The following is a 22,625-nucleotide window of genomic DNA, read 5'->3' as shown; positions in this document are numbered from 1 at the left end:
GATTAAATTGTTCCACCAGACCGTCCGTTTGTGGGTGAGAGACGCTGGTGCGAATTGATTTAATGCCCAATAATTCGTAAAATTCGCGGAGAGTATGTGACATAAACGCCGTGCCTTGGTCGGTGAGAATCTCTTTGGGGATTCCCACCCCATAACCATTTATGATTCGTCATAAATATTCCCCTTTTTAGAGCTAATAAATAATAATAAACGTTACACGGGAGATTAAATAAAACAGTGCGTCCGTTACACTTTTTGCGGAACTACCCCTCCACCGGGGTGTGGCTCGTGGAGGGAGATTCCCTCTGGACCTGGGAAACGGGACAGGTTTGTAGGGAGAAAGGGCAGGAAAAGGGAGAGAGAGAGACAGATAGCAAAGATTCTCCAGCCCCGGTGCACGCCACCATCTGATCCTCCGCCAGTTGGATGGCCTGTTTCAGTGACGCCGGGCGGTGGCACTGGACCCACTGCGCAGTCTTCTTCTGCAAACGTACCACGAACTGCTCCAGTACCACCATGTCAATGATTTCCTTGACGTCGCTTTCCCCGGCCATCTGTGGCAGGCGTCCCGGAGCTGTTGCGCCATCACGAAGGGTCGGCCACTTTCCCCCAGGTCCAAGGACCTGAAGTGCGGACGGTGTTGCTCTGGACTCAGGCCGACCCGCTGTAGGATGGCATGTTTCAGGTCTTGGTAGACCAGGAGGTTTTGGACTGGCAGTTGTTGGGCAGCCACCTGTGCCTCTCTGGACAGCAGAGGAATAAGCCGCACCGGCCAGTCCAGTTGTGGCCACCCACATGCCTCTGCAGACCTCTCGAACAGGTCTATGAATGCCTCCAGATCATCCTGAGGACCCATCTTGTTGAGAGGCACATGAGTGGGTGGGGCTGGAGCAGACGTGGTTCCTCTAGCCCGAAGCTCCCAGTTGATCCAGCTCCGGAACAGCTCGCGGTCTTCCTGTTAGGCCTGGACGAGGGCTTGGAAACACCGTTCCATTCCCAACAGTGCCTGATGGTGTTCCTGGTGCAGACTGGCGAGCGACTGAATGACCTCCACAAACGGCGTACTAGGCGAGGATTGCATGATGGCAGCGGCAATCTTCTTCCTTCCCGGGTTTCGGCACCAGTGTAATAAGGTTCAGTGTATGGAAGGAAGAAGACAGGGTCGACGTGACTGGAACTCGTATTTTATTTGACTTCTCAAAATAACACAAAAGCAGGTGTGCTCAACACGCTTTAAACAACTCTGCATAAGTTAAATATAACTCCAAATATAACTTCAGCTTCCCCACTCCAGCCGGTACGAGTCCCTGTCAGTCTCTTGGTGCATTCCAAACGGGATATATCGCCCTCCGAAGGGCACTTTGGAGTGAAAACAATCATGACCGCCATATTGAAGGGTCGTTCCAAACCGAAGTGCTCAAAACTGGCCACTTAAAAGGGCCCTTCGGAATGAAGGATTTCGAAGGGTATAGCTGATGGACACTTCGGGCTCCCATGATTCTTTGCGCAGATTCTTTGCATGATGACGGCGCCTCCGTGTGGGCAGAAGATGATGACGCAGAAGAGCACTTCAAGAAACAGTTGTTTTGTCCCCTACACCCTTCAACCCTTCGAAGCTCTCACTCCAAAGGGTAAACCCTTTGAGGGGATTAGGGCATAGGGATGAGCCCTTCCGAATGGAATGCAGGGTCTCTCCTCCTGCCTCCTTTCCCAGTGGCCTTTATCTGGTCTCTCCACGCCAATTACTGAAACAAGACACAGGTGTTTGTCATTTGCACTTGACCCACTTACGCACCGCTTGTCTCCTGTCTCTCTCTCCTGCTGCAGACCTCGCTGAACCACGCCCCCCTCGCCACATTCTGGAATCACAAAAATGAATTACAGTCAATACAATATGCCAGCACTCCCAGCTTCTGCTAATAAAATTGGGGACCCTTGATGTCAATAAGGTTGAGAACCACTGATCTAGAATATTATTGAAAGTATATAAAAATGAACCAAATGCAAGCAGGATTTGTGCATTATACTAATCTTTGCATTTATATTTGTGATATTGTTGGCCTTCTGAACATCACTATTACATTGATCTACAAAGGCAGATAATAAATAATTAGGTTAAAGCAACAAATCCAAATGTTGGCAATGAATTATGCAAAAGTAACATTTTAACAGACTGTTATGTAACAGCTCTTTTCTCAGTGAAATCAGGTCCTGGATAAATCAATGTTTTCTCATCTATTTACACTCTTTACTAGCGTTGACTTCATTTGGCTCAGTAAGATCTCAAACATGGCTCAGCAGGAATACAAAATGCTTGGTGACAAAATGTTCACCTACAAAGGAACTGTCATAACTTTGGCAGAAAATCATAATCTTACTCCAGAATATATTGACAGTTTAGAGGATTTTGAAACAAAGGATGATGATGTCTTTGTTGTTACCTTCCCCAAATCTGGTAAGTGAGATGTTAGGCTATATTTATGAAATGTCTATTTAAAATTGACCTCTGTAGTAAAATTTTCGGTGTACTTTGACTTTGCCACTGTTTATTCTAGCAGAACAGTGTGAACTCTGCATTAGTTCGAAAATGTTCAACCCCTTAACTGTCACTGACATTTTTGAACATAGACGTGAAAGTGCACGATCCAAACTTAAATTTTATAATTCATGAACGAAAACATTTTGTAACATGATATTGATGTACCATTTTCATGGTAATGCAATATTTGATTTTAAAATGGGTTTCAGAGGATGAATTTTGAGATTTAAAGTTTTCAACTGATATATAATTTCTGATGATTTCTAAAGTATGATAGAGAAAAAGGCAACAAAGAAGACTTTTTTTGACAAAGGTCAGAACTCCTGTTATGATGTAGATTTTTGAGGTGTACTCATCTTTTCCTACATATTTTTTAACAAAAACATTGGTAAAATATATATTTAGGAGTCTTAGTCCTTTCCAATGATATATAGTTTGTCATGATTAGATTATAGTGAAGTAAACTTAGGCGTCCCACAGAGGGGACGGGTGACAGTTAAAGGGATAAGGTAAGGACAAAATGTTTAACATTATCTAGCCCCTAGTATTTTATGCTCGACTCTACATCACTCTCTCAGGTACGGTATGGACCCAACGGATCATGACCTTAATATATGCTGAAGATTTTGGACTGGCAGTTGTTGGGCAGCCACCTGTGCCTCTCTGGACAGCAGAGGAATAAGCCGCACCGGCCAGTCCAGTTGTGGCCACCCACATGCCTCTGCAGACCTCTCGAACAGGTCTATGAATGCCTCCAGATCATCCTGAGGACCCATCTTGTTGAGAGGCACATGAGTGGGTGGGGCTGGAGCAGACGTGGTTCCTCTAGCCCGAAGCTCCCAGTTGATCCAGCTCCGGAACAGCTCGCGGTCTTCCTGTTAGGCCTGGACGAGGGCTTGGAAACACCGTTCCATTCCCAACAGTGCCTGATGGTGTTCCTGGTGCAGACTGGCGAGCGACTGAATGACCTCCACAAACGGCGTACTAGGCGAGGATTGCATGATGGCAGCGGCAATCTTCTTCCTTCCCGGGTTTCGGCACCAGTGTAATAAGGTTCAGTGTATGGAAGGAAGAAGACAGGGTCGACGTGACTGGAACTCGTATTTTATTTGACTTCTCAAAATAACACAAAAGCAGGTGTGCTCAACACGCTTTAAACAACTCTGCATAAGTTAAATATAACTCCAAATATAACTTCAGCTTCCCCACTCCAGCCGGTACGAGTCCCTGTCAGTCTCTTGGTGCATTCCAAACGGGATATATCGCCCTCCGAAGGGCACTTTGGAGTGAAAACAATCATGACCGCCATATTGAAGGGTCGTTCCAAACCGAAGTGCTCAAAACTGGCCACTTAAAAGGGCCCTTCGGAATGAAGGATTTCGAAGGGTATAGCTGATGGACACTTCGGGCTCCCATGATTCTTTGCGCAGATTCTTTGCATGATGACGGCGCCTCCGTGTGGGCAGAAGATGATGACGCAGAAGAGCACTTCAAGAAACAGTTGTTTTGTCCCCTACACCCTTCAACCCTTCGAAGCTCTCACTCCAAAGGGTAAACCCTTTGAGGGGATTAGGGCATAGGGATGAGCCCTTCCGAATGGAATGCAGGGTCTCTCCTCCTGCCTCCTTTCCCAGTGGCCTTTATCTGGTCTCTCCACGCCAATTACTGAAACAAGACACAGGTGTTTGTCATTTGCACTTGACCCACTTACGCACCGCTTGTCTCCTGTCTCTCTCTCCTGCTGCAGACCTCGCTGAACCACGCCCCCCTCGCCACATTCTGGAATCACAAAAATGAATTACAGTCAATACAATATGCCAGCACTCCCAGCTTCTGCTAATAAAATTGGGGACCCTTGATGTCAATAAGGTTGAGAACCACTGATCTAGAATATTATTGAAAGTATATAAAAATGAACCAAATGCAAGCAGGATTTGTGCATTATACTAATCTTTGCATTTATATTTGTGATATTGTTGGCCTTCTGAACATCACTATTACATTGATCTACAAAGGCAGATAATAAATAATTAGGTTAAAGCAACAAATCCAAATGTTGGCAATGAATTATGCAAAAGTAACATTTTAACAGACTGTTATGTAACAGCTCTTTTCTCAGTGAAATCAGGTCCTGGATAAATCAATGTTTTCTCATCTATTTACACTCTTTACTAGCGTTGACTTCATTTGGCTCAGTAAGATCTCAAACATGGCTCAGCAGGAATACAAAATGCTTGGTGACAAAATGTTCACCTACAAAGGAACTGTCATAACTTTGGCAGAAAATCATAATCTTACTCCAGAATATATTGACAGTTTAGAGGATTTTGAAACAAAGGATGATGATGTCTTTGTTGTTACCTTCCCCAAATCTGGTAAGTGAGATGTTAGGCTATATTTATGAAATGTCTATTTAAAATTGACCTCTGTAGTAAAATTTTCGGTGTACTTTGACTTTGCCACTGTTTATTCTAGCAGAACAGTGTGAACTCTGCATTAGTTCGAAAATGTTCAACCCCTTAACTGTCACTGACATTTTTGAACATAGACGTGAAAGTGCACGATCCAAACTTAAATTTTATAATTCATGAACGAAAACATTTTGTAACATGATATTGATGTACCATTTTCATGGTAATGCAATATTTGATTTTAAAATGGGTTTCAGAGGATGAATTTTGAGATTTAAAGTTTTCAACTGATATATAATTTCTGATGATTTCTAAAGTATGATAGAGAAAAAGGCAACAAAGAAGACTTTTTTTGACAAAGGTCAGAACTCCTGTTATGATGTAGATTTTTGAGGTGTACTCATCTTTTCCTACATATTTTTTAACAAAAACATTGGTAAAATATATATTTAGGAGTCTTAGTCCTTTCCAATGATATATAGTTTGTCATGATTAGATTATAGTGAAGTAAACTTAGGCGTCCCACAGAGGGGACGGGTGACAGTTAAAGGGATAAGGTAAGGACAAAATGTTTAACATTATCTAGCCCCTAGTATTTTATGCTCGACTCTACATCACTCTCTCAGGTACGGTATGGACCCAACGGATCATGACCTTAATATATGCTGAAGATTTCCCGGACAAAGCCAACCAAATCACCCATGACCAGATGCCATGGCTAGAGTATCGAGCAATGGAGAAAAATTACAACACACGTCCATCTCCAAGACTCTTCTGTTCCCATTTACTCCTGCCGCTGATGCCGAAAATGCTGCAAAGAAAAGGAAAAGTGTGTACACATTTATCAATCGATTAATGAACTCTCAAGATGTCATGAAAGTTTTTTAATAAGTCTGTCTTTGCTGTCAGGTCATCTATGTCATGAGAAACCCTAAAGACATCATGGTGTCCTATTTCCATTTTTCCAACAACATGAAAAACCTGGATTCTTCCAAGAACTTTGATGAGATGCTGGAAAGATTCTTCACAGGATGGAGTAAGAGCCAAAACTAATAGACCTAATATGTGACCCTGGACCACAAAACCAGTCATAAGGGTCAATTTTTCGAAATTGAGATTTATACATCAGAGTTATATCAAAGCGGAATAAATAGGCTTTCCATTGATGTATGGTTTGTTAGGATAGGACAATATTTGGCTGAGATACAACTATTTGAAAATCTGGAATCTGAGGGTGCAAAAAAACGAAATATTGAGAAAATCACCTTTAAAGTTGTCCAAATGAAGATCTTAGCAATGCATATTACTAATCAAAAATTAAGGTTTTATATATTTACAATAGGAAATTTACAAAATATCTTCATGGAACATGATCTTTACTTAATATCCTAATAAGTTTTGGCATAAAAGAAAAATTAATAATTTTGACCCATACAATGTATTTTTGGCTATTGCTACAAATATACCCCAGCGACTTAAGACTGGTTTTGTGGTCCAGGGTCACATATATCCTTTTTTTGGGGTGGAAATTAGACACTTAATATAAATACAAAAAATGATATTATATTATATAATATAATTATTATATTATTATAAAATATATAAATTTTTCATTTGTAATCTAATTAATTACACAATGTGGTGATTCATTAATCTACTTAATCGCATATTAATTGACACACAATTGACAAATTACCCACCCAAGAAAATTTAAAGTGATTATTACATTAAAGCGATATTACAAAAAGTAGCTATGGAATTTTTTTTTCATTTATAATTTGTGGGCGAACTATCTCTTTAATTTGTTTTTTATTAATATGCATTTTTGTTTTAGTTTTTAAATGTGTTATTGATATGTACAAATACAATTAATTTTTATTAAATAATACTCTAAATAAGAAACTAAAACTGCCAGTAGGTGACAGACATTGGGTCATTCATTCATTCGATTCATTTAAAACGCAAATTCATTCAGAAATGAAATGTCCCAAATGGCACACTTCATGTGTACTTACGGTCTTGTGGACTTACAATGGCTGCCACATGCGCATGTCCATTAAGTCCTCAAGACCGTAGGGTGTCCCATTTGTCCTTTTAGCTTTCAGAAGGATGCTCGTGAGCTCCCCCTTTACGGCCGCTATGCGCCCTCAATGTGCACTTCTGCCGAGGCCACACTGGGGCGAGCTCTGCGGCAGACTTCTACTCGACAGTCAAAGTGTCATTATGTCATGTGGACTTAGAGGAAGACCACAAGGATTTAGGGTGCGATGTGGGAGAGGGCCTTACTTGGAAAGGCAAAACAGTTCTGCCGTGGCTTTAAAGGTAATATTAACATTGGCAAAATTGAACAAAAACAAACAGTACAGTGTCTTAATATAACACAATATTAAGTTATCATTTATTGAACTGTTGTATAAAATCAATATCACATTTGAGACAAAAACAGCACTCGTGTGGGGGCATTAATTGAGTTAAATCGACAGCCGTAATATTCAAGTTGAGTAATTTGTTAATAACAAAATTATGTGACAATGTCCAATGGAAACCAAAATCAACAACCCACTGAGGACTGAAAATCAAAGTAAAAAAATGAAATTACAGGCTGATCAAACTTGCATAGATTTCATCAAAGAAACTCATAATTTAACTCAGTAGTGTGTATGGCACTCCTGGCAAAATCTAGGTATCATCCTGATGAGATGGCGGAAGGTGTTCAGGGGGATCTCCTGCCAGACCTGACCTGACCAGGGCATCAGTGAGTCTGTGGTGCTACTTGGCGGCTTTGGATATTTTGAGACATAATGTTCAGTTTTATATTTGGATTTAGGTCTAGGGAACGTGAGGGCCAGTCAATGGCATCAATGCCTTCTTCACCAGAAACTGACTACAAACTTGTGCCACATGCACCAAGAGGAACCCAGGGCCAGTGCACCAGTGTAAGGTCTGACAGTGGCTCTGAGGATTTCATCCTGGTACCTAACAGCAGTAAGGGTACCGTCGGGCTAGCGCGTGGAGGTCTGCGCGACCCTCCAAAAATATTCATCCACATTATTTCCATAACATTCCCCATGGCATCTCCAGCTTCATCTCCACCATCCATCTTCCTCTTGATCACATTTCAGAGGTTTCAATAGGGTTCAGGTCTGGAGATTGGACTGACCATGGCAGGGTCTTGAATGAGCTGGCTGTGTAGCATGGAGCATTGCCCTGCTGAAAAAAACAATCCTCAGAGTTGGGGAACATTGTCAGAACAGAAGGAAGCAAGTTTTCTTCAAGAACAACCTTGTACGTGTTTTGATTCATGCACCCTTTACAAAGACGAATGTGCCTTGTTGAAGCACCCCCAGATCATCACCAATCCTCCACCAAATTTCACAGTGCTTGTAGGCATCTTCAGGATTCCGTCTTACTATTAGATGACCAGGTGTTGTGCAAAGCTTAAAATCAGGCTCATCAGAGAAGATGACTTTACTCCAGTCCTCTACAGTCCAATACTTATGGTCTTTTGCAAACCTCAGCCTGGCTTTTCTTCGCTTTTCATTGATGAAGAGCTTTTTTCTAGTTTTGCAAACCTTTAGCCCTGGCCCTAGAAGCCTGTTTCCAACATGGCCGCTGCTGGCCAAATGGGTCCCCTAAGCAGAAATGTATTGTTGTGCCCCCTCCCACAAATATTATGGAAGTAAACCCACCTAATATAGGGGCTCAAAATAGAACTTTAATAAAATATAAAATTAAATAAATAAATTGTAATTACATTGTAATATTTACAAATTACAATTGTAGCTCTAAACAGTTACCTATGGCTATGATTTTAATACAGTTGGAGCTAATGTTTGACAGTCATCTTTATAGTGTTGACTAGCCCAATCACACATTGGTGGGTGGAGTTAGTGTAAATAGCCTCGGCCAACAAGGTGGGCTATTTGCACACTGTAAATAGACACTCCGATATATCAATCAGTGTAGGTTATGGTAAAATGGTAAAAAGAAAAAAAGGTCTTAAACTTGCTACAAAGTATAAAAAACACTAATGTTGTGTCTGCTTTTGTAGTGATTGGTGGCTGTTGGTTTGACCATGTTAAAGGATGGATCACAAATAAAGACAAATACAACATCCTGATTCTTACTTATGAAGAAATGATCAAGGTGAGTCTGGTTTGGTTTATGACCCTTTGACCTTTCCATCAAAATTTTGGGAGTTTTTTTCTTTGGATATAATGTATACGAATATTTATATGAAATGTACAAATCTTTTATCAGGACCTCAGATCCGTCATTGTGAAAATCTGTGAGTTTGTGGGAAAGAATCTGTCAGATGTAGCGATTGATAAAGTGGTGGATGCAGCCACGTTCAAGCACATGAAGAAAGACCCCTTGGCCAACTATGAATTCCTTCCTCAGAATATCACAGACCACCCAAAAGGACTTTTTTTGCGCAAAGGTCAGACCAAATTGGAAAATTAAAGGGTTAGTTCACCCAAAAATGAAAATTCTGTCATTAATTACTCACCCCCATGTCGTTCCAAACCCGTAAGACCTTCGTTCATCTTCGGAACACAAATTAAGATATTTTTGATAAAATCTGAAAGCTCTCTGACCCTCCGGAGACAGCAATGCAACTGCAATGTTCCCAGGTCCAGAAACATAGTAAGGACATTGGTAAAATAGTCCATGTGACATCAGTGGTTCAACCGTAATTTTACGAAGCAACAAGAATACTTTTTGTGCGAAAAGAAAACAATAATAACACAATTCATTCAACAATTCTTCTCCCAGAGTTACTGTCTTCTGCCATTTTGGACAGTATCCCAGAACATAATCAACATAATCAGCGTTTACGTTTGACATAATTTACGTTTAGCATGCACGCTGTCTACTGAACGTAAACAACGCTGATTATGTTTATTATGTTGATTATGTTCTGGGATACTCTCCAAAATAGCTCTCAGATTTTATCAAAAATATCTTAATTTGTGTTTCAAAGATGAACGAAGGTCTTACGGGTTTGGAACGACATGAGGGTGAGTAATTAATGACCGAATTTTCATTTGTGGGTGAACTAACCCTTTAAGAGTTGGCATTATCATATTTCTAAGTATCATTATTTTCCCTGCTTGTCTCAATCAGGTTTATTAATGCAACATCAACGAAACATTAGACCTTTGAAATTGTTAATTATTTAAAAGTTAATTATTAAAGGGATAGTTCACCCAAAAATGAAAATTCTGTCATTAATTACTCCCCCTCATGTCGTTCCAAACCCAAGACCTTCGTTCATCTTCGGAACATAAATTTTATTTTTGATTAAATCCGAGAGCTTTCTGACCCTCCATAGACAGCAAGGGTCCTACCATGTTCAAGGCCCAGAAAGGTACCAAGAACATCGACAAAATAGTCCTTGTGACATCAGTGGTTCAAGCGTAATTTTAGGAAGCTACAAGAATACTTTTGAACAAAAACAAAACACAGAAATAACTTTATTCAACAATTCTTCTCTCCTGAGTCACCTCTGCCTCCATTATGGAGAGTACCGTGGCGTGGTGCTGCTTACGTAGAACAAGCATGTGCTGCGCCTTGTTTACTTGAAGGAAAGCACAAGCATGCATTGTGGTTCTCTCTATAATGGAGGCAGAGTGTGACTCTAGGGAAAATAATTGTTGAATAAAGTCTTTTTTTTGTTTCATAAAATTATGGTTGAACCATTATTGTCACAATGACTATTTTGTCGATGTTCTTGGTACCTTTCTGGGCCTTCAACATAGTAGGACCCCTGCTGTCTATGGAGGGCCAGAAAGCTCTCGGATTTCATCAAAAATATCTTAATTTGTGTTCAGAAGTTGAACGAAGATCTTACATGTTTGGAACAACATGAGGGTAAATAACGACATCATTTAAATTTTTGGGTGAACTATCCCTTTAAATGTGATAAGTGTGATATATCAGCTGCAGTGGGAAAATGTTATATTAATGTTTTCAACCTGCTGTGTTACAGGAACAGTTGGTGAATGGAAGAACTCTTTAACCGTGGCTCAGAGTGAATGTTTTGACCGCGTTTACCAAGAAAGAATGAAGGACGTACCTCTTAACTTTGTATGGGACATCTCTGAATTGCATGGCTGAAAACTCAAGCTGCGACATCCCATCCATTATACAAACTAATAAAGATAAAACACTATCACAATAATAAAAGGAAGGCATAATATTGTGAAAAATTATTTAGTTTTTTTGTTTTTATTGCTAAAACTGAAACGTTTTATCCAGGGTTCACCTTTTCACTGACAGAAAAGGTTAGTATTTCAATGATCATGAGCATGCAAGTAATAAGTTTCACTCATAAATGAAAATAGCAATTCATTTAAGTAAAATACTTGTCTTGAAACTCTCAACCAATTACTCTACAAACATTAAGTTCTCGGTGGTGTAGGAGAACTAAATGTGTAAAGTAATTGGTTGAGTGTAGGATCTCGGTGGTGTAGGATTTTTTTATATTAGGCCTAGACTGTAGATCACAATCTGAACTCAGATCTTCGTAGTCTCAGAGAAGTTTGCTAATCCCAGTCGTTTTGCATGATCGGCTCTCCAGAGGAAGGATTAGGTGACCCGTGTGTGGGAAAAGAGGCTCGAAAAGAGATGGAGGAGAGCCACGCTCGCCAAACCTGACAATCCGCGTTTCAAACCTAGGCTCCATGTAATAAGAATAAATCTAGATGTGTATCACACACTCGACCACACACATTAAAAATTTTACTTTCAGTGTTGGGCTATTCATATAACTAAATAGTTGGCTAGTTTAATCTAATAGGTAGGCCTACGTGTTTATTTGAAAATACATTTAAAAGCAACATGGTCCAAATGATTTAGTTCACCAGTGAACTGGTCAGATGGAATCATGAACCGATTCAGGAGTAGCCTAATTAATGGAAGTGATCCATTGAAAAGAATCGACTCAAAAGAGCGATCCTCCGTGAATCATGCATCGTTAGTTCTGATTCTAAACAACTGACAGAAATAAATATCTATATCTATACCTATATCACAAATGAAGCATATATCTTGCATAGAACATCTTATTAGCAGACTTTTTAATATTAAGAAGTGTGTTAATACATATCAAATAAGTTAAGTAAAACATGGTTCGTTCAGCTCGTGCTCATTTAAAAACCACCAATTACGAGTTTATTAGAGAATTTCTAGAGTTCGTAAGTCATTGTAGGCCTATCACTATTTCAGTTTTCACCATGGTATAAAATGATAATTGCACTGAAATATGAAGAGACATTGGCCAATTTCTGATTACTTTATAAGCAAGCAGACCCGGGACACTAGTCCTACAAATGACAACATCTAACCCGGTTGATCTCCCTCAATTGTCTCCTATATCACTCCTGTTCCTGCATCCAGCACAGCTGAAACCTGCTGCAGGGATCTTATGAAATCGAATCAACCTATAAATCCTGTTATACTACTAAGTCCAACTACAAAGATACGAGGAAACGGCTCCTCACAAAAAAGAGGTCAGTTCAACCGTAGAGGTCCAACGACTTTCTCTGGTTGACTTATGTGAAACACGGGGAAAACATTTCTGCACACAGTGTCGCTTTTGCGTAATCAGCGGACTGGCATTAAATAAGAAAACTGAATAATCAAAGAGAATGTCTGGCTCAGTTTCAGATATTTGTCTCATAGCAACCTAGTGTGGCAGTACAGCAAGACTCCCAGTTAAAAGCGAAGCAGAAATACTGTCGAGAGATGCTAACGAAACAACTAACTTCTCTCAGGTTTCTGATGTGACAAGGCATCGTTATACATGGTCAGGAAGGTGGCAACCAGGGACGGACTGGGAGTAAAAGAGGGCCCTGGATTTTCTCCCAAATAGGCCCAACACAACTACAAACGGTCGCTACTATCTCACAATATTACAGCAATCATATTGCATTTATGGCAAATAACATCACAAAACCCATGGTGACCCTGCTAACAAAAACAATAGAAACCATCACAGAAATTCAAATGATTTCCACTACAAATACCATTACAAACATTACAAACCATAAACTTTTAACCATTAAAATTTTTAGGTTTCCTGTAGTGTGTTTTGGGACATATTACATTAGGATTTAGTGGCTTTAACAAAAGCCATGAACAGAACGTGACCAATTACCAGTAGAGACTAACAGGCGCCATTACAGTTTCCATTAAAACCAATACAATTTTCATTATAACCAGTAAAACCATTACAAATTATGTGATGGTTTCTATTTTTTTTTTCAACAGATGATTGAAATAAATGTATTATTGTATGAACTAAAATACTTGAAATCTACATAAAAAGAGCAGAATGCAAAATGTATATGACAATGATAAATAAACATAAACCTAGAATCTAGAAACCTGAAACAACAGAATTCTTCAATTTGAGTATTCATCTCTCTCTCTCTCTCTCTCTCTCTCTCTCTCTCTCTCTCTGTCTGTGTGTGTGTGTCATGTTAAGCAGACTAATCACCTTATAGGCTACTTCATTTACTCTATTTTATAACTCAATAGCTCTCAAATGTAACCCGTTGAAGAATCTCTGCTGTCTCTCTTTATGAATGAATGGAATATTCATGCCAGAGTGCTAAATAGCAGTGGACGCTCGGACCTGGGATTTTATTTTACTATAGTGCTATAGGCTACATGCTGTGTATAGTGAGAGAGGTTACCGGTAGCACTTTATTTTACAGTAGTTTACCTGGTACATAAATGGTAAATACAGGCAAATGCGTGGTAACACAAGGTACTTTCCTGAAGTGAATGTACATGGTAACAAAGAAGAAACTTAACAGTCGTACATGCATGGTAATTATTTTGTACATACAGATAAGTGTGGGTAATAACGGTCACTTACAGGTAGTGCCTGTACATGGTAACTAATTAGATACTTTACTGTACTTACTAATGTATTGTATATGCATGGCAAATATGTAGTACTTACGGACAAGTGGGTACAAACAGGCACATCCTTACAGTATCTGTATATGGCAATTAATAAGACACATTACTGTACATACTAATGATATGTACATGGTAAATGTGTAGCACCTACGGAGAAATGTGGTATTATGTGGTAACAAACAAGACACATACTGTACTTACGGTACGCTTGGAAAGTGCTAACCTTACATAATAAAAAGAGGACTATTTTTCAATTGCTTGGGTAGGACAGTTAATGCTAAATTGCTCTCCACAACAGTGCTTACAAAGTTTGAAGAACTGGTAATTCCTGTGTAATGTTTATGTAAAATGGTGCACTTTATTTTACAGTCCTATTTCCATATACTTCCTTTGTACGTACTGGTGCATGTAGGCCTACCTATTAGCTAATGTACAGAATAAGTTATGCGGTACTCAAGTTGGCGGGTATAAACATGGACCAAGGTACTTATTGAGTAATTGATGGTAATTGAGTAATTGACCGACAATGGCCAGAATGAAGTTTGTTGACAGCTGACTGACAATTCCAGAGACCCACAGAAAATGGCAGAGGTGCAGCAGAAGAGGTGCAGATAGGACGCAGCTTAGCAAGATTACGTTGCCGTCTGCGTGTGATGTTATAGCATTGTTGAGAGAGAACAAGAATGTATTGGAAACATAATACCGCCTATCCGACTCTGCCTGAGAGGTAAGGAAAAACACTTACTTGAGATTATATTTTTTTATATCTCTGAAATAAATGATTGTATTCTTGAAAACAATGTTTTATTGTACTACTGAATAAAATATTAGTTAAGCTGCTGTGTGTTGGGCGTTCTGGCGCAATATGGCTGCCGTCGCATCATCCAGGTGGATGCTGCACATTGGTGGTTGTTGTAATGTAAAGCGCTTTGAGTACCCAGAAAAGCGCTATATAAATGTAACGAATTAATAAGTAATTAAAGCAATCTGTTATTGTACTATTGAATAAAATATTACTTAATTATCAAAGAAAGAAAACAATTAATAGCCATAACCCTGTTGAAAAAGTTTTTTCAACAGGGATATGGACTTTTGTAAATGCTGTGATACTATGATGCTCAGATACTTTTATTTCCTTCTCAGTGGTTCGTGAACGAAATGACCGAACTGATACATGTCGTTCCAATTTCAAACCTTTGTGCTTTAATGAAGGTCTCATTAAATCTCTATAATTGCTTCATATTCTTATCTACATTCAAAACTGCAAACAAGTGTTTTTTTATGATGAGGTTAACCTAAGACAAAGCTTTGACAAACATATATCACATAAAACATGCAGTTCTTGAAACTTCTGGAATCACAAAACGAACCACAGTTCATTAATTCAATAAACCAGCACTACCAGTTTCTGTAAATAAAATGTTAAACCAAGAAGCTTTGCATTACAGTAGAAATATCTTAACCTGCAGTATATGGGGGGCCTCTAAATATTGTTTAGGACGACAAGGACCCTTTACTTCAAAAAGTTTGAGAACCACTGATCTAGAATATTACTGAAAGTACAAATATGGAACAAATGCAATGAAAATCTGTGCATTACAGCAGTCTTTGCATTTCTATTTGTGATATTGTTGGCCTTCTGAACTTTATATTACATTTACGTACACAGGCTGATAATACAGATTTAGGTTAAAGCAACATGTCCAAAGGTTGGCCATGATCTTGCCAATGCAAATTTAAATAATGCTTTAACTGACTGTTGTGTAACAGCAAAGATAAGCTATTTTCTCAGTGAAATCTGCCCCTAGGTCTTCTCCACTATTACGCTTTACTAGTGTCGTTGGTTCGGTTCAGTAAGATCTCAAACATGGCTCAGCAGGAATACAAAATGCTTAGTGACAAAATGTTCACCTACAAAGGAACTGTCATAACTTTGACAGAAAATCATGATCTTACTCCAGAATATATTGACAGTTTAGCGGATTTTGAAACAAAGGATGATGATGTCTTTGTTGTCACCTTCCCAAAATCTGGTAAGAGAGATGTTTGTAAAATAAATTACCTCTGTAGTCAAACTTTCTGCATACTTTGACTTTGCCCATTTAAGCTATAATTAGCACATGCATGTTCAATGTAATAACATAAATGATTAACATTATTCAATCAAGCCCAATGTATTTTATAACTAACTCTATGCCGGTTTCTCAGGTACGGTGTGGACCCAACGGATCATGACGTTAATATACGCGGAAGATTTCCCAGACAAAGCCAACCAAATCACATACGAGCAGATGCCCTGGCTGGAGTATCGGATAACAGGGAGAGATTTCAGCACACGTCCATCTCCGAGACTCTTCTGCTCACATTTACTCCAGCCACTGATGCCCAAAATGCTGCAAAGAAAAGGAAAAGTGTGTATGCGTTCCATCAGATGATGGCTTGATGTAATGCACGTTTTAATGCGCCTGTCTTTGCTTTCAGGTCATCTATGTCATGAGAAACCCTAAAGATGTCATGGTGTCATATTTCCATTTTTCCAACAACATGAAAAACCTGGATTCTTCTGAGAGCTTCAATGAGATGCTGGAAAAATTCTTCACCGGATGCAGTAAGAGCCAAAACAATACAGCCTAAGTCTATACAGTATATAATTTTTTTTGCAAAACAGATGAAATACATGAAGACTAATTTTTAAAAAAAGTTTTATGGACAGATAGTTGACAGTGTGGACAGTATGACTGAGAGTGACTCTTGAGGTACCAGCACCAGTTTAAGTCGTGGGGTTGTAGTGTGAGCTGCTACTAACAATTAGCAAGATGGACCTTTCAGAGTAGGAGATAGACTTAAAATTAACTCTCAAAACTTTCTGCCATTCTGGAAGATAATTTCTGTGGTGCAAGAGGAAGTGGTGCTGGTCCCTCAACAGTCACTCTCAACCTCAATCTGTCTATTAAGCCTTTACAAATTTGTCTTAATGTATTTCACAACACTTCAGCTTGCGGTTCTTAGATGGGGGTCATGTTTCAGGGTTCTTTACCTTAGTAAAGTCTCTGAGAGCCTTCTGAAGGTACTTCTGAAGACTCCAAGTAGTTTGCAGTTCTGGAAAATAGTAGCACAGGACTGAAGTGTTCCCGATGGTTTAATTCTTGGTTTAACACCTAATTCTTCACCTAATTCAAGTCTTTTGCAGTTGATACCCTTTCTTCTCAACTTGTGACCCTGTTGCCTCACTGAGCAATTTTTATAATCCAAATCTCTTTTTTTGGACATTTTACCTGTAAAATAAAACCTGTTTAATAACTATGCACATCTGAATATAAAGTGTTTTTCACTTCCATCCCTCATTAATAAAAAAGTATATCTTATAAATGATATATAATGAATGATAGTTATTAAGATTTATGTGATTTGGAATTAGTACAACTTTTATATACTCCTCAGTGTAGGTTAACTTAGTACAAAAATAAAGAGTCTTGAACCGGTTGCGAAGTTTGAAAAACACTAATGTTGTTTCTGGTTTGTAGTGATTGGTGGCTGTTGGTTTGACCATGTTAAAGGATGGATCACAAATAAAGACAAATACAACATCCTGATCCTTACTTATGAAGAAATGATTAAGGTGAGACAGGTTTGGCCTATGACCCCTTGACCTTTCCATCAAACTTTCTTTGGAGTTATTGTACTGTATATATACAGGTGCATCTCAATAAATTAGAATGTCGTGGAAAAGTTCATTTATTTCAGTAATTCAACTCAAATTGTGAAACTCGTGTATTAAATAAATTCAATGCACACAGACTGAAGTAGTTTAAGTCTTTGGTTCTTGAGCCAAAATCATCACAATTAAAGTATTACTTCAGTCTGTGTGCATTGAATTTATTTAATACACGAGTTTCACAATTTGAGTTGAATTACTGAAATAAATGAACTTTTCCACAACATTCTAATTTATTGAGATGCACCTGTATATATATATGTGTGTGTGTGTGTGTAAGGAATAATTGACTATGGGCCGTTGAATAGTTGTGATTACACCTAATAATTCAATTCTAATAATTACACGGGATGCTTATACTTACCTGTTTTTTTTTAGCTTGCACTGTCTTTCCTTAGTTAGTTGGTCTTTATGTTTATGTGTGTGTGTGTTTCATTATCATGTGTATTAAATTTTGGTTCCGTTACAGTCTAGTTGTCCGGTGTCATCTGTCTTAGATGTGTTGTATATTGCTCTGTTCATGTTGGATTACCTGTTAGATTTATTAAATATTACATATTTGCCTTCATCTTCATGTGTGTTTATACAACCACCCGTGTGACAGAACACTGGTCCACAAAGAAAACCAGTAGCGGCGTGTCATTTAAACTCTTATTTTCATTTTGTCAGTGGTTTTTTTCTATGGATCACGTTGCCGCCGTTCATCTGCTTTGCCTTGAGCGCGGAGCTTTGCGGTCTATGTGGAGTGGGTGCTCCACTGCGAGGAGCGATAGCCTGAGCCCACCACAGATGGAGATAATGCCTCAGTCGTTCACCAGAAAGAGCAATGCCAACAGCAAGCCAAAGGGGACCTCCTCCGAACAGGTGTGCGTGTCGACTGTCTCATCAATTACAGAGGCAGTACTCGTGGAATTTGTCCCTCTGTTTCACCTCCGTTCAGTGGTGAGGCTCCATCTCGGTCTTCCTGGAAGTCTTCGTCTCCTGCACCTGAGGAGCTTGTGATTCTGCCTCTGGCTACAGATGACTCCACTCCACCTCATCCCGCCATCCAGACACCTGTTCTACTCCCACCCTCGATTCCGGCATGAACTATTGGCTATTCGGCCTCACTGGGCTCCCTCGGTCAGTCAGCTCCACTAAGGTTGGACTTCACCACACCTCCGCTGTGGATTCCTTCCTTCCTCAGTCGCTCCAGCTCACCCTCTGGTCTCTGGATCCCCACCTACATCTCGGGCGATCATTGCTATGACTCCATCGCAGATGTCTTGATCCGTTGCTCCACCTCCTTAGCTCTCTGTCTGCGCAGCGGGCTTCCCCTCCATCACCGTCGTCGCCTCTGAGCGCAGTCCTGGCTGTGGCCTGTGTTTCCATCTGTCCTCTCCTGCTCAAGGCTCCTCTTTGGCTCTCACCAGTGAGGTGAGGTTGCTAATTCCAAAATATAATTTTAGACCTAGTAATGGAGGCTTGAGCCGTTGATAGCAGACAATGCAGTTAATAATGAAGTTATCAGAGAGAGAGATTGATTAAGCATGTGTGAATTACCTGAGTCTGCACGACTCTCAACGTCAGCAGCGTCTCCGCTACTAGCGAAACTGTAAGTTTATCTTCTTCAAGAACAGCGCTGTTATTAACTCTATAGTGAGAAATGTTCTGTAGCTTTAAAAGTTGCGAAGCTATTTACTGATAAAAAACGTCGGAGCAGCGCTTACAACACCTTTCTGTGTGAATGTGTGTCCGTACTGTATGTGTGTGCATTTGTTAGAGAGTGAGAGAAAGATAGTATTTGTATTCATAAATAATAAAACATAATATTGTGGCAAAATGATGGAAATAATTTGTCTTTTTTATCTTATTGTTTACTATATTTATTTGCTTGGTAAGTGTCATTGTGGGTTTTAGTTATTTTGCTTTTGTAGGCTGTAAGGACCTTTGATTTGTAGTGATTGGTGGCTGTTGGTTTGACCATGTTAAAGGATGGATCACAAATAAAGACAAATACAACATCCTGATCCTTACTTATGAAGAAATGATCAAGGTGAGTCTGGTTTGGCTTCTGACCCTTTGACCACTCCATTAAAACTTATTTTGAGTTATTGTACTTCTCTTTGGATATACTGTATATGAATCTCTATAGACTTAATTGATTAAATGTATAAATCTTTCATTAGGACCTCAGATCCGTTGTTGTAAAAATCTGTGAGTTTGTGGGAAAGAATCTGTCAGATGCAGCGATTGATAAAGTGGTGGATGCAGCCACATTCAAGCACATGAAGAAAGACCCCTTGGCCAACTATGAATCCCTTTCTCTGAATGCCACAGACTGTCCAAAAGGAATTTTTTTGCGCAAAGGTAAGACAAGTAGTGTCAAATAAAGCATCAAGATACAAATATATAAATGTGTCACCTTCATGTTAATAAAATTTTTGCATGTATTATTTAAACATTATTTAAACGTTTATTATTAAATCTATTAACATTACATTTATTCATAAATGTAATAAGCATCTAATATCAGCAGTAATAGGAAAATGTTATATTAAAGGGATAGTTCACCCAAAAATGAAAATTTTGTCATGAATTACTCACCCTCATGTCGTTCTAAACCCGTAAGACCTTCGTTCATCTTCGGAACACAAATTGTTGTACCCTCGTGAATAGCGACGGAGAATAACCTGGAAGATAAAAAAATCATTGAATAAAATTGTTATTATTGTTTTCTTTGCGCACAAAAATATTCTCTTATCTTCATAACATTACGGTTGAACCACTGATCCCTCATGGACTATTTTATCAATGTCCTTACTGCCTTTCTGGGCTATGAAATATGGTAGTTGCATTGCTGTTTATGCAGGGTCAGAAAGCTCTCAGATTTCATAAAAAATATCTTAATTTGTGTTCTGAAGATAAACGAAGGTCTTGCGGGTTTGGAACGACACGAGGGTGAGTAATTAATGACAGATGTTTCATATCCCTTTAATGTTTGCAACCTGCTGTGTTACAGGAACAGTTGGGGACTGGAAGAACTCTTTAACTGTGGCTCAGAGTGAATGTTTTGACCGCATCTACCAGGAAAGAATGAAGGACGTACCTCTTAACATGATCTGGGACATTTCAGAATTGCATGGCTGAAAACTCAAGATGTGGCATCCATTTTACAAGCTAATAAAGATAAAACACTATCATGATAATAAAAGGAACGTATAATGTGAATTGATGTGTTGGCTACACGACCATATCAAAAGAGATAACAATCAGGAATTGATGAGGTTAATATTGGCTTTCTGAACTTTATGTGGTGTGAAAAATGAATTTTAAAAGTCCAAATATTCTAATGATTTTTTTTTTTTCATTCGGCCCCTTGTCTGTTTACTTTTTCATTATAATTTTTTCGGTTCACTTCAGTTGTCATGTGGTGTAAAAAATAAGCCTCCCAGGTTTATTACTGTTTGTTTACTTCCTGTGAGTGATTCATTCATTCACCTTATTTACAAAGAAAAATCTTTTCTCTCTGTAAATCTTTTTATCTAAATAAATCTGAAAATAACTTATGAAATTAACTGTGACTTTTCACTTTTCACAATCAAATTAATCAAAGGGGTTGCAAATCCTCTTTCATACAGTTTGTTTGTTTGTTTTTTATTTCAAAAACTTTTTACCATCTCTTTTCACTGAAAGAAAAGGTCACTATTTCAATGTTCAGGAGCGTGCAAGAAATATATTGAGTTAAAGGAATAGCAATTAGGTTTGAAGTCAAATTTCTTATCTTAAAAGTCTCAACCGATTACTTTACAAATTTAATTCTCAGAGGTGTAGGATTTGTTATGTCAGATTGTCGATCAATCTAATCTCGTATCTTCAGGTAGTCTCAGAGAAATTTGCTAATCCTGGTCCTTTTGCATGATTGGCTCTCCAGATGATCGGTGTGTGGAAAAAGAGGCGCGAAAAGAGAGAGGGAGAACTGCACTCGACAAACGCCATCACTTTCAAACTCAGGCTCTAGACTAAATCTAGGTGTGTATCACACACTCGTTAAAATGTGTGTAAATCTTGGTCCAAACGATTCAGTCCGTGAGTGAACATCGGATAATTTAGATGGAATCATGAACAGATTCAGGCCTAACTAATGGAAGCGATTCATTGAAGAGCACTGACTCGAGTGATTGGTTCATGAATCGGGCATCGCCATTTCTGATTCTAAACAACTGACAGAAAATACAGGACATGCAAATTGTCAACTGAAATATTGTTAGAAAAATTTCACTTTTTTTTTTTCAAAGACTCAATCTGAAAGATGCGACAATGCGTCCCCGATACCAGAGATAACATTAAATATCTAGACGTCTGTGATCAAAGTATTACAGTGAAACACAGTATGTTTTCACTGGAAAAGAGGTAGCCTACAGTGTGTGGAATAACTTTATCTCAGCATTGATCTTTTTGATTTTTCTTTTCAACTACTTCTTGCAAGCACTTACATTTATAAAAATCCCCCTATGCAGTAAGTTAAATGTTTTAACTATTAATTGTATAATAATGGTATTTCATGTATTTTATAATAGTTATAACTACTTTTCTAAGATGCTTCAGTTCCCCAAAATGACCGGTATATGTCAGCAAACACTGTCAAGTTCATAACATAAGTACCAAGTTTGGCAAAAAGCGGATTCGAACTCAGGTCGATTGCATCAAAAAGACTACAGCAGGCATAATGCGGTGCTTTATAATCTGTGCCACTGGAGCTGTTGTTTGATAATCTCTTATGTAATGTTGACTATGCCAATCACATGTTGGTGGGCGGAGTTAGTGTAAATAGCTTCTGCCAACAAGTGTAAATAGCCACTTCATAAAGAGCCATTAATTTTACATTTAAAAAATAAGAATAATTAAATTGTAAATTCCAGTGTGTGTGTGTGTGTGTGTGTGTGTGTGTGTGTGTGTGTCTGTGTGTGTGCATGTGTGTGTGGTTTATGAGGACACAATGTGTATACGTGTGCGTGTGTGTGTGTGTGTGTGAGTGTGTATATGT

General features: G+C 38.8%; 3 protein-coding genes and 1 pseudogene across 7 annotated transcripts in view; all 4 read left to right on the top strand.

Moving 5' to 3' along the window:
- Positions 1-2,230: 2,230 nt before the first annotated feature.
- LOC107561909 (amine sulfotransferase-like) lies at positions 2,231-11,162 on the top strand. Of its 2 annotated transcripts, none has more exons than XM_016246447.1 (6): positions 2,231-2,455; positions 5,577-5,779; positions 5,860-5,986; positions 9,002-9,096; positions 9,211-9,391; positions 10,943-11,162. In XM_016246447.1, exons 1-6 carry the CDS (start codon positions 2,290-2,292, stop codon positions 11,068-11,070), a joined length of 900 nt encoding a protein of 299 aa, XP_016101933.1. In that variant the 5' UTR covers positions 2,231-2,289; the 3' UTR covers positions 11,071-11,162. The 2 variants fall into 2 exon arrangements, with proteins under 2 accessions (XP_016101933.1, XP_016101931.1); XM_016246445.1 differs by lacking the exon at positions 2,231-2,455 and adding an exon at positions 4,699-4,914.
- Positions 2,244-22,625, top strand: part of LOC107561910 (amine sulfotransferase-like) — a 24,518-nt gene continuing 4,136 nt past the window's right edge. The window contains exon 1 of one of the 3 annotated variants that reach the window (XM_016246448.1): positions 2,244-2,289. The gene's annotated coding sequence lies outside the window, so the exon portion shown is untranslated. Of the gene's footprint in view, positions 2,290-15,724; positions 15,752-22,625 lie in introns of those variants that run through there. The other 2 variants (XM_016246451.1, XM_016246450.1) reach the window with 2 other exon arrangements.
- On the top strand, positions 15,671-21,030 carry LOC107561911 (amine sulfotransferase-like). Of its 2 annotated transcripts, XM_016246453.1 has the most exons (6): positions 15,671-15,917; positions 16,093-16,295; positions 16,366-16,492; positions 17,409-17,503; positions 19,768-19,948; positions 20,601-21,030. In XM_016246453.1, exons 1-6 carry the CDS (start codon positions 15,752-15,754, stop codon positions 20,726-20,728), a joined length of 900 nt encoding a protein of 299 aa, XP_016101939.1. In that variant the 5' UTR covers positions 15,671-15,751; the 3' UTR covers positions 20,729-21,030. The 2 variants fall into 2 exon arrangements, with proteins under 2 accessions (XP_016101939.1, XP_016101938.1); XM_016246452.1 differs by lacking the exons at positions 19,768-19,948; positions 20,601-21,030 and adding an exon at positions 18,269-18,927.
- The window catches only part of LOC107561912 (amine sulfotransferase-like), a 13,022-nt pseudogene continuing 6,091 nt past the window's right edge, over positions 15,695-22,625 (top strand).

This window comes from Sinocyclocheilus grahami, unplaced genomic scaffold, assembly GCF_001515645.1.
Source record: "Sinocyclocheilus grahami isolate Dianchi unplaced genomic scaffold, SAMN03320097.WGS_v1.1 scaffold798.1, whole genome shotgun sequence".
Taxonomy (NCBI): Eukaryota; Metazoa; Chordata; class Actinopteri; order Cypriniformes; family Cyprinidae; genus Sinocyclocheilus; species Sinocyclocheilus grahami.
This window is presented reverse-complemented; position numbering and strand designations above follow the sequence as displayed.

Excerpts from the sequence above, each read along its gene's own strand:
- LOC107561911 (XM_016246452.1), top strand. The coding sequence starts at position 15,752 with ATGGCTCAGCAGGAATACAAAATGCTTAGTGACAAAATGTTCACCTAC. Across the intron at positions 15,918-16,092 it reads TGTCACCTTCCCAAAATCTG|GTACGGTGTGGACCCAACGG; the intron begins GTAAGAGAGATG and ends CCGGTTTCTCAG. Across the intron at positions 16,296-16,365 it reads TGCTGCAAAGAAAAGGAAAA|GTCATCTATGTCATGAGAAA; the intron begins GTGTGTATGCGT and ends CTTTGCTTTCAG.
- LOC107561909 (XM_016246447.1), top strand. The coding sequence starts at position 2,290 with ATGGCTCAGCAGGAATACAAAATGCTTGGTGACAAAATGTTCACCTAC. Across the intron at positions 5,780-5,859 it reads TGCTGCAAAGAAAAGGAAAA|GTCATCTATGTCATGAGAAA; the intron begins GTGTGTACACAT and ends CTTTGCTGTCAG. Across the intron at positions 9,097-9,210 it reads CTTATGAAGAAATGATCAAG|GACCTCAGATCCGTCATTGT; the intron begins GTGAGTCTGGTT and ends ATCTTTTATCAG.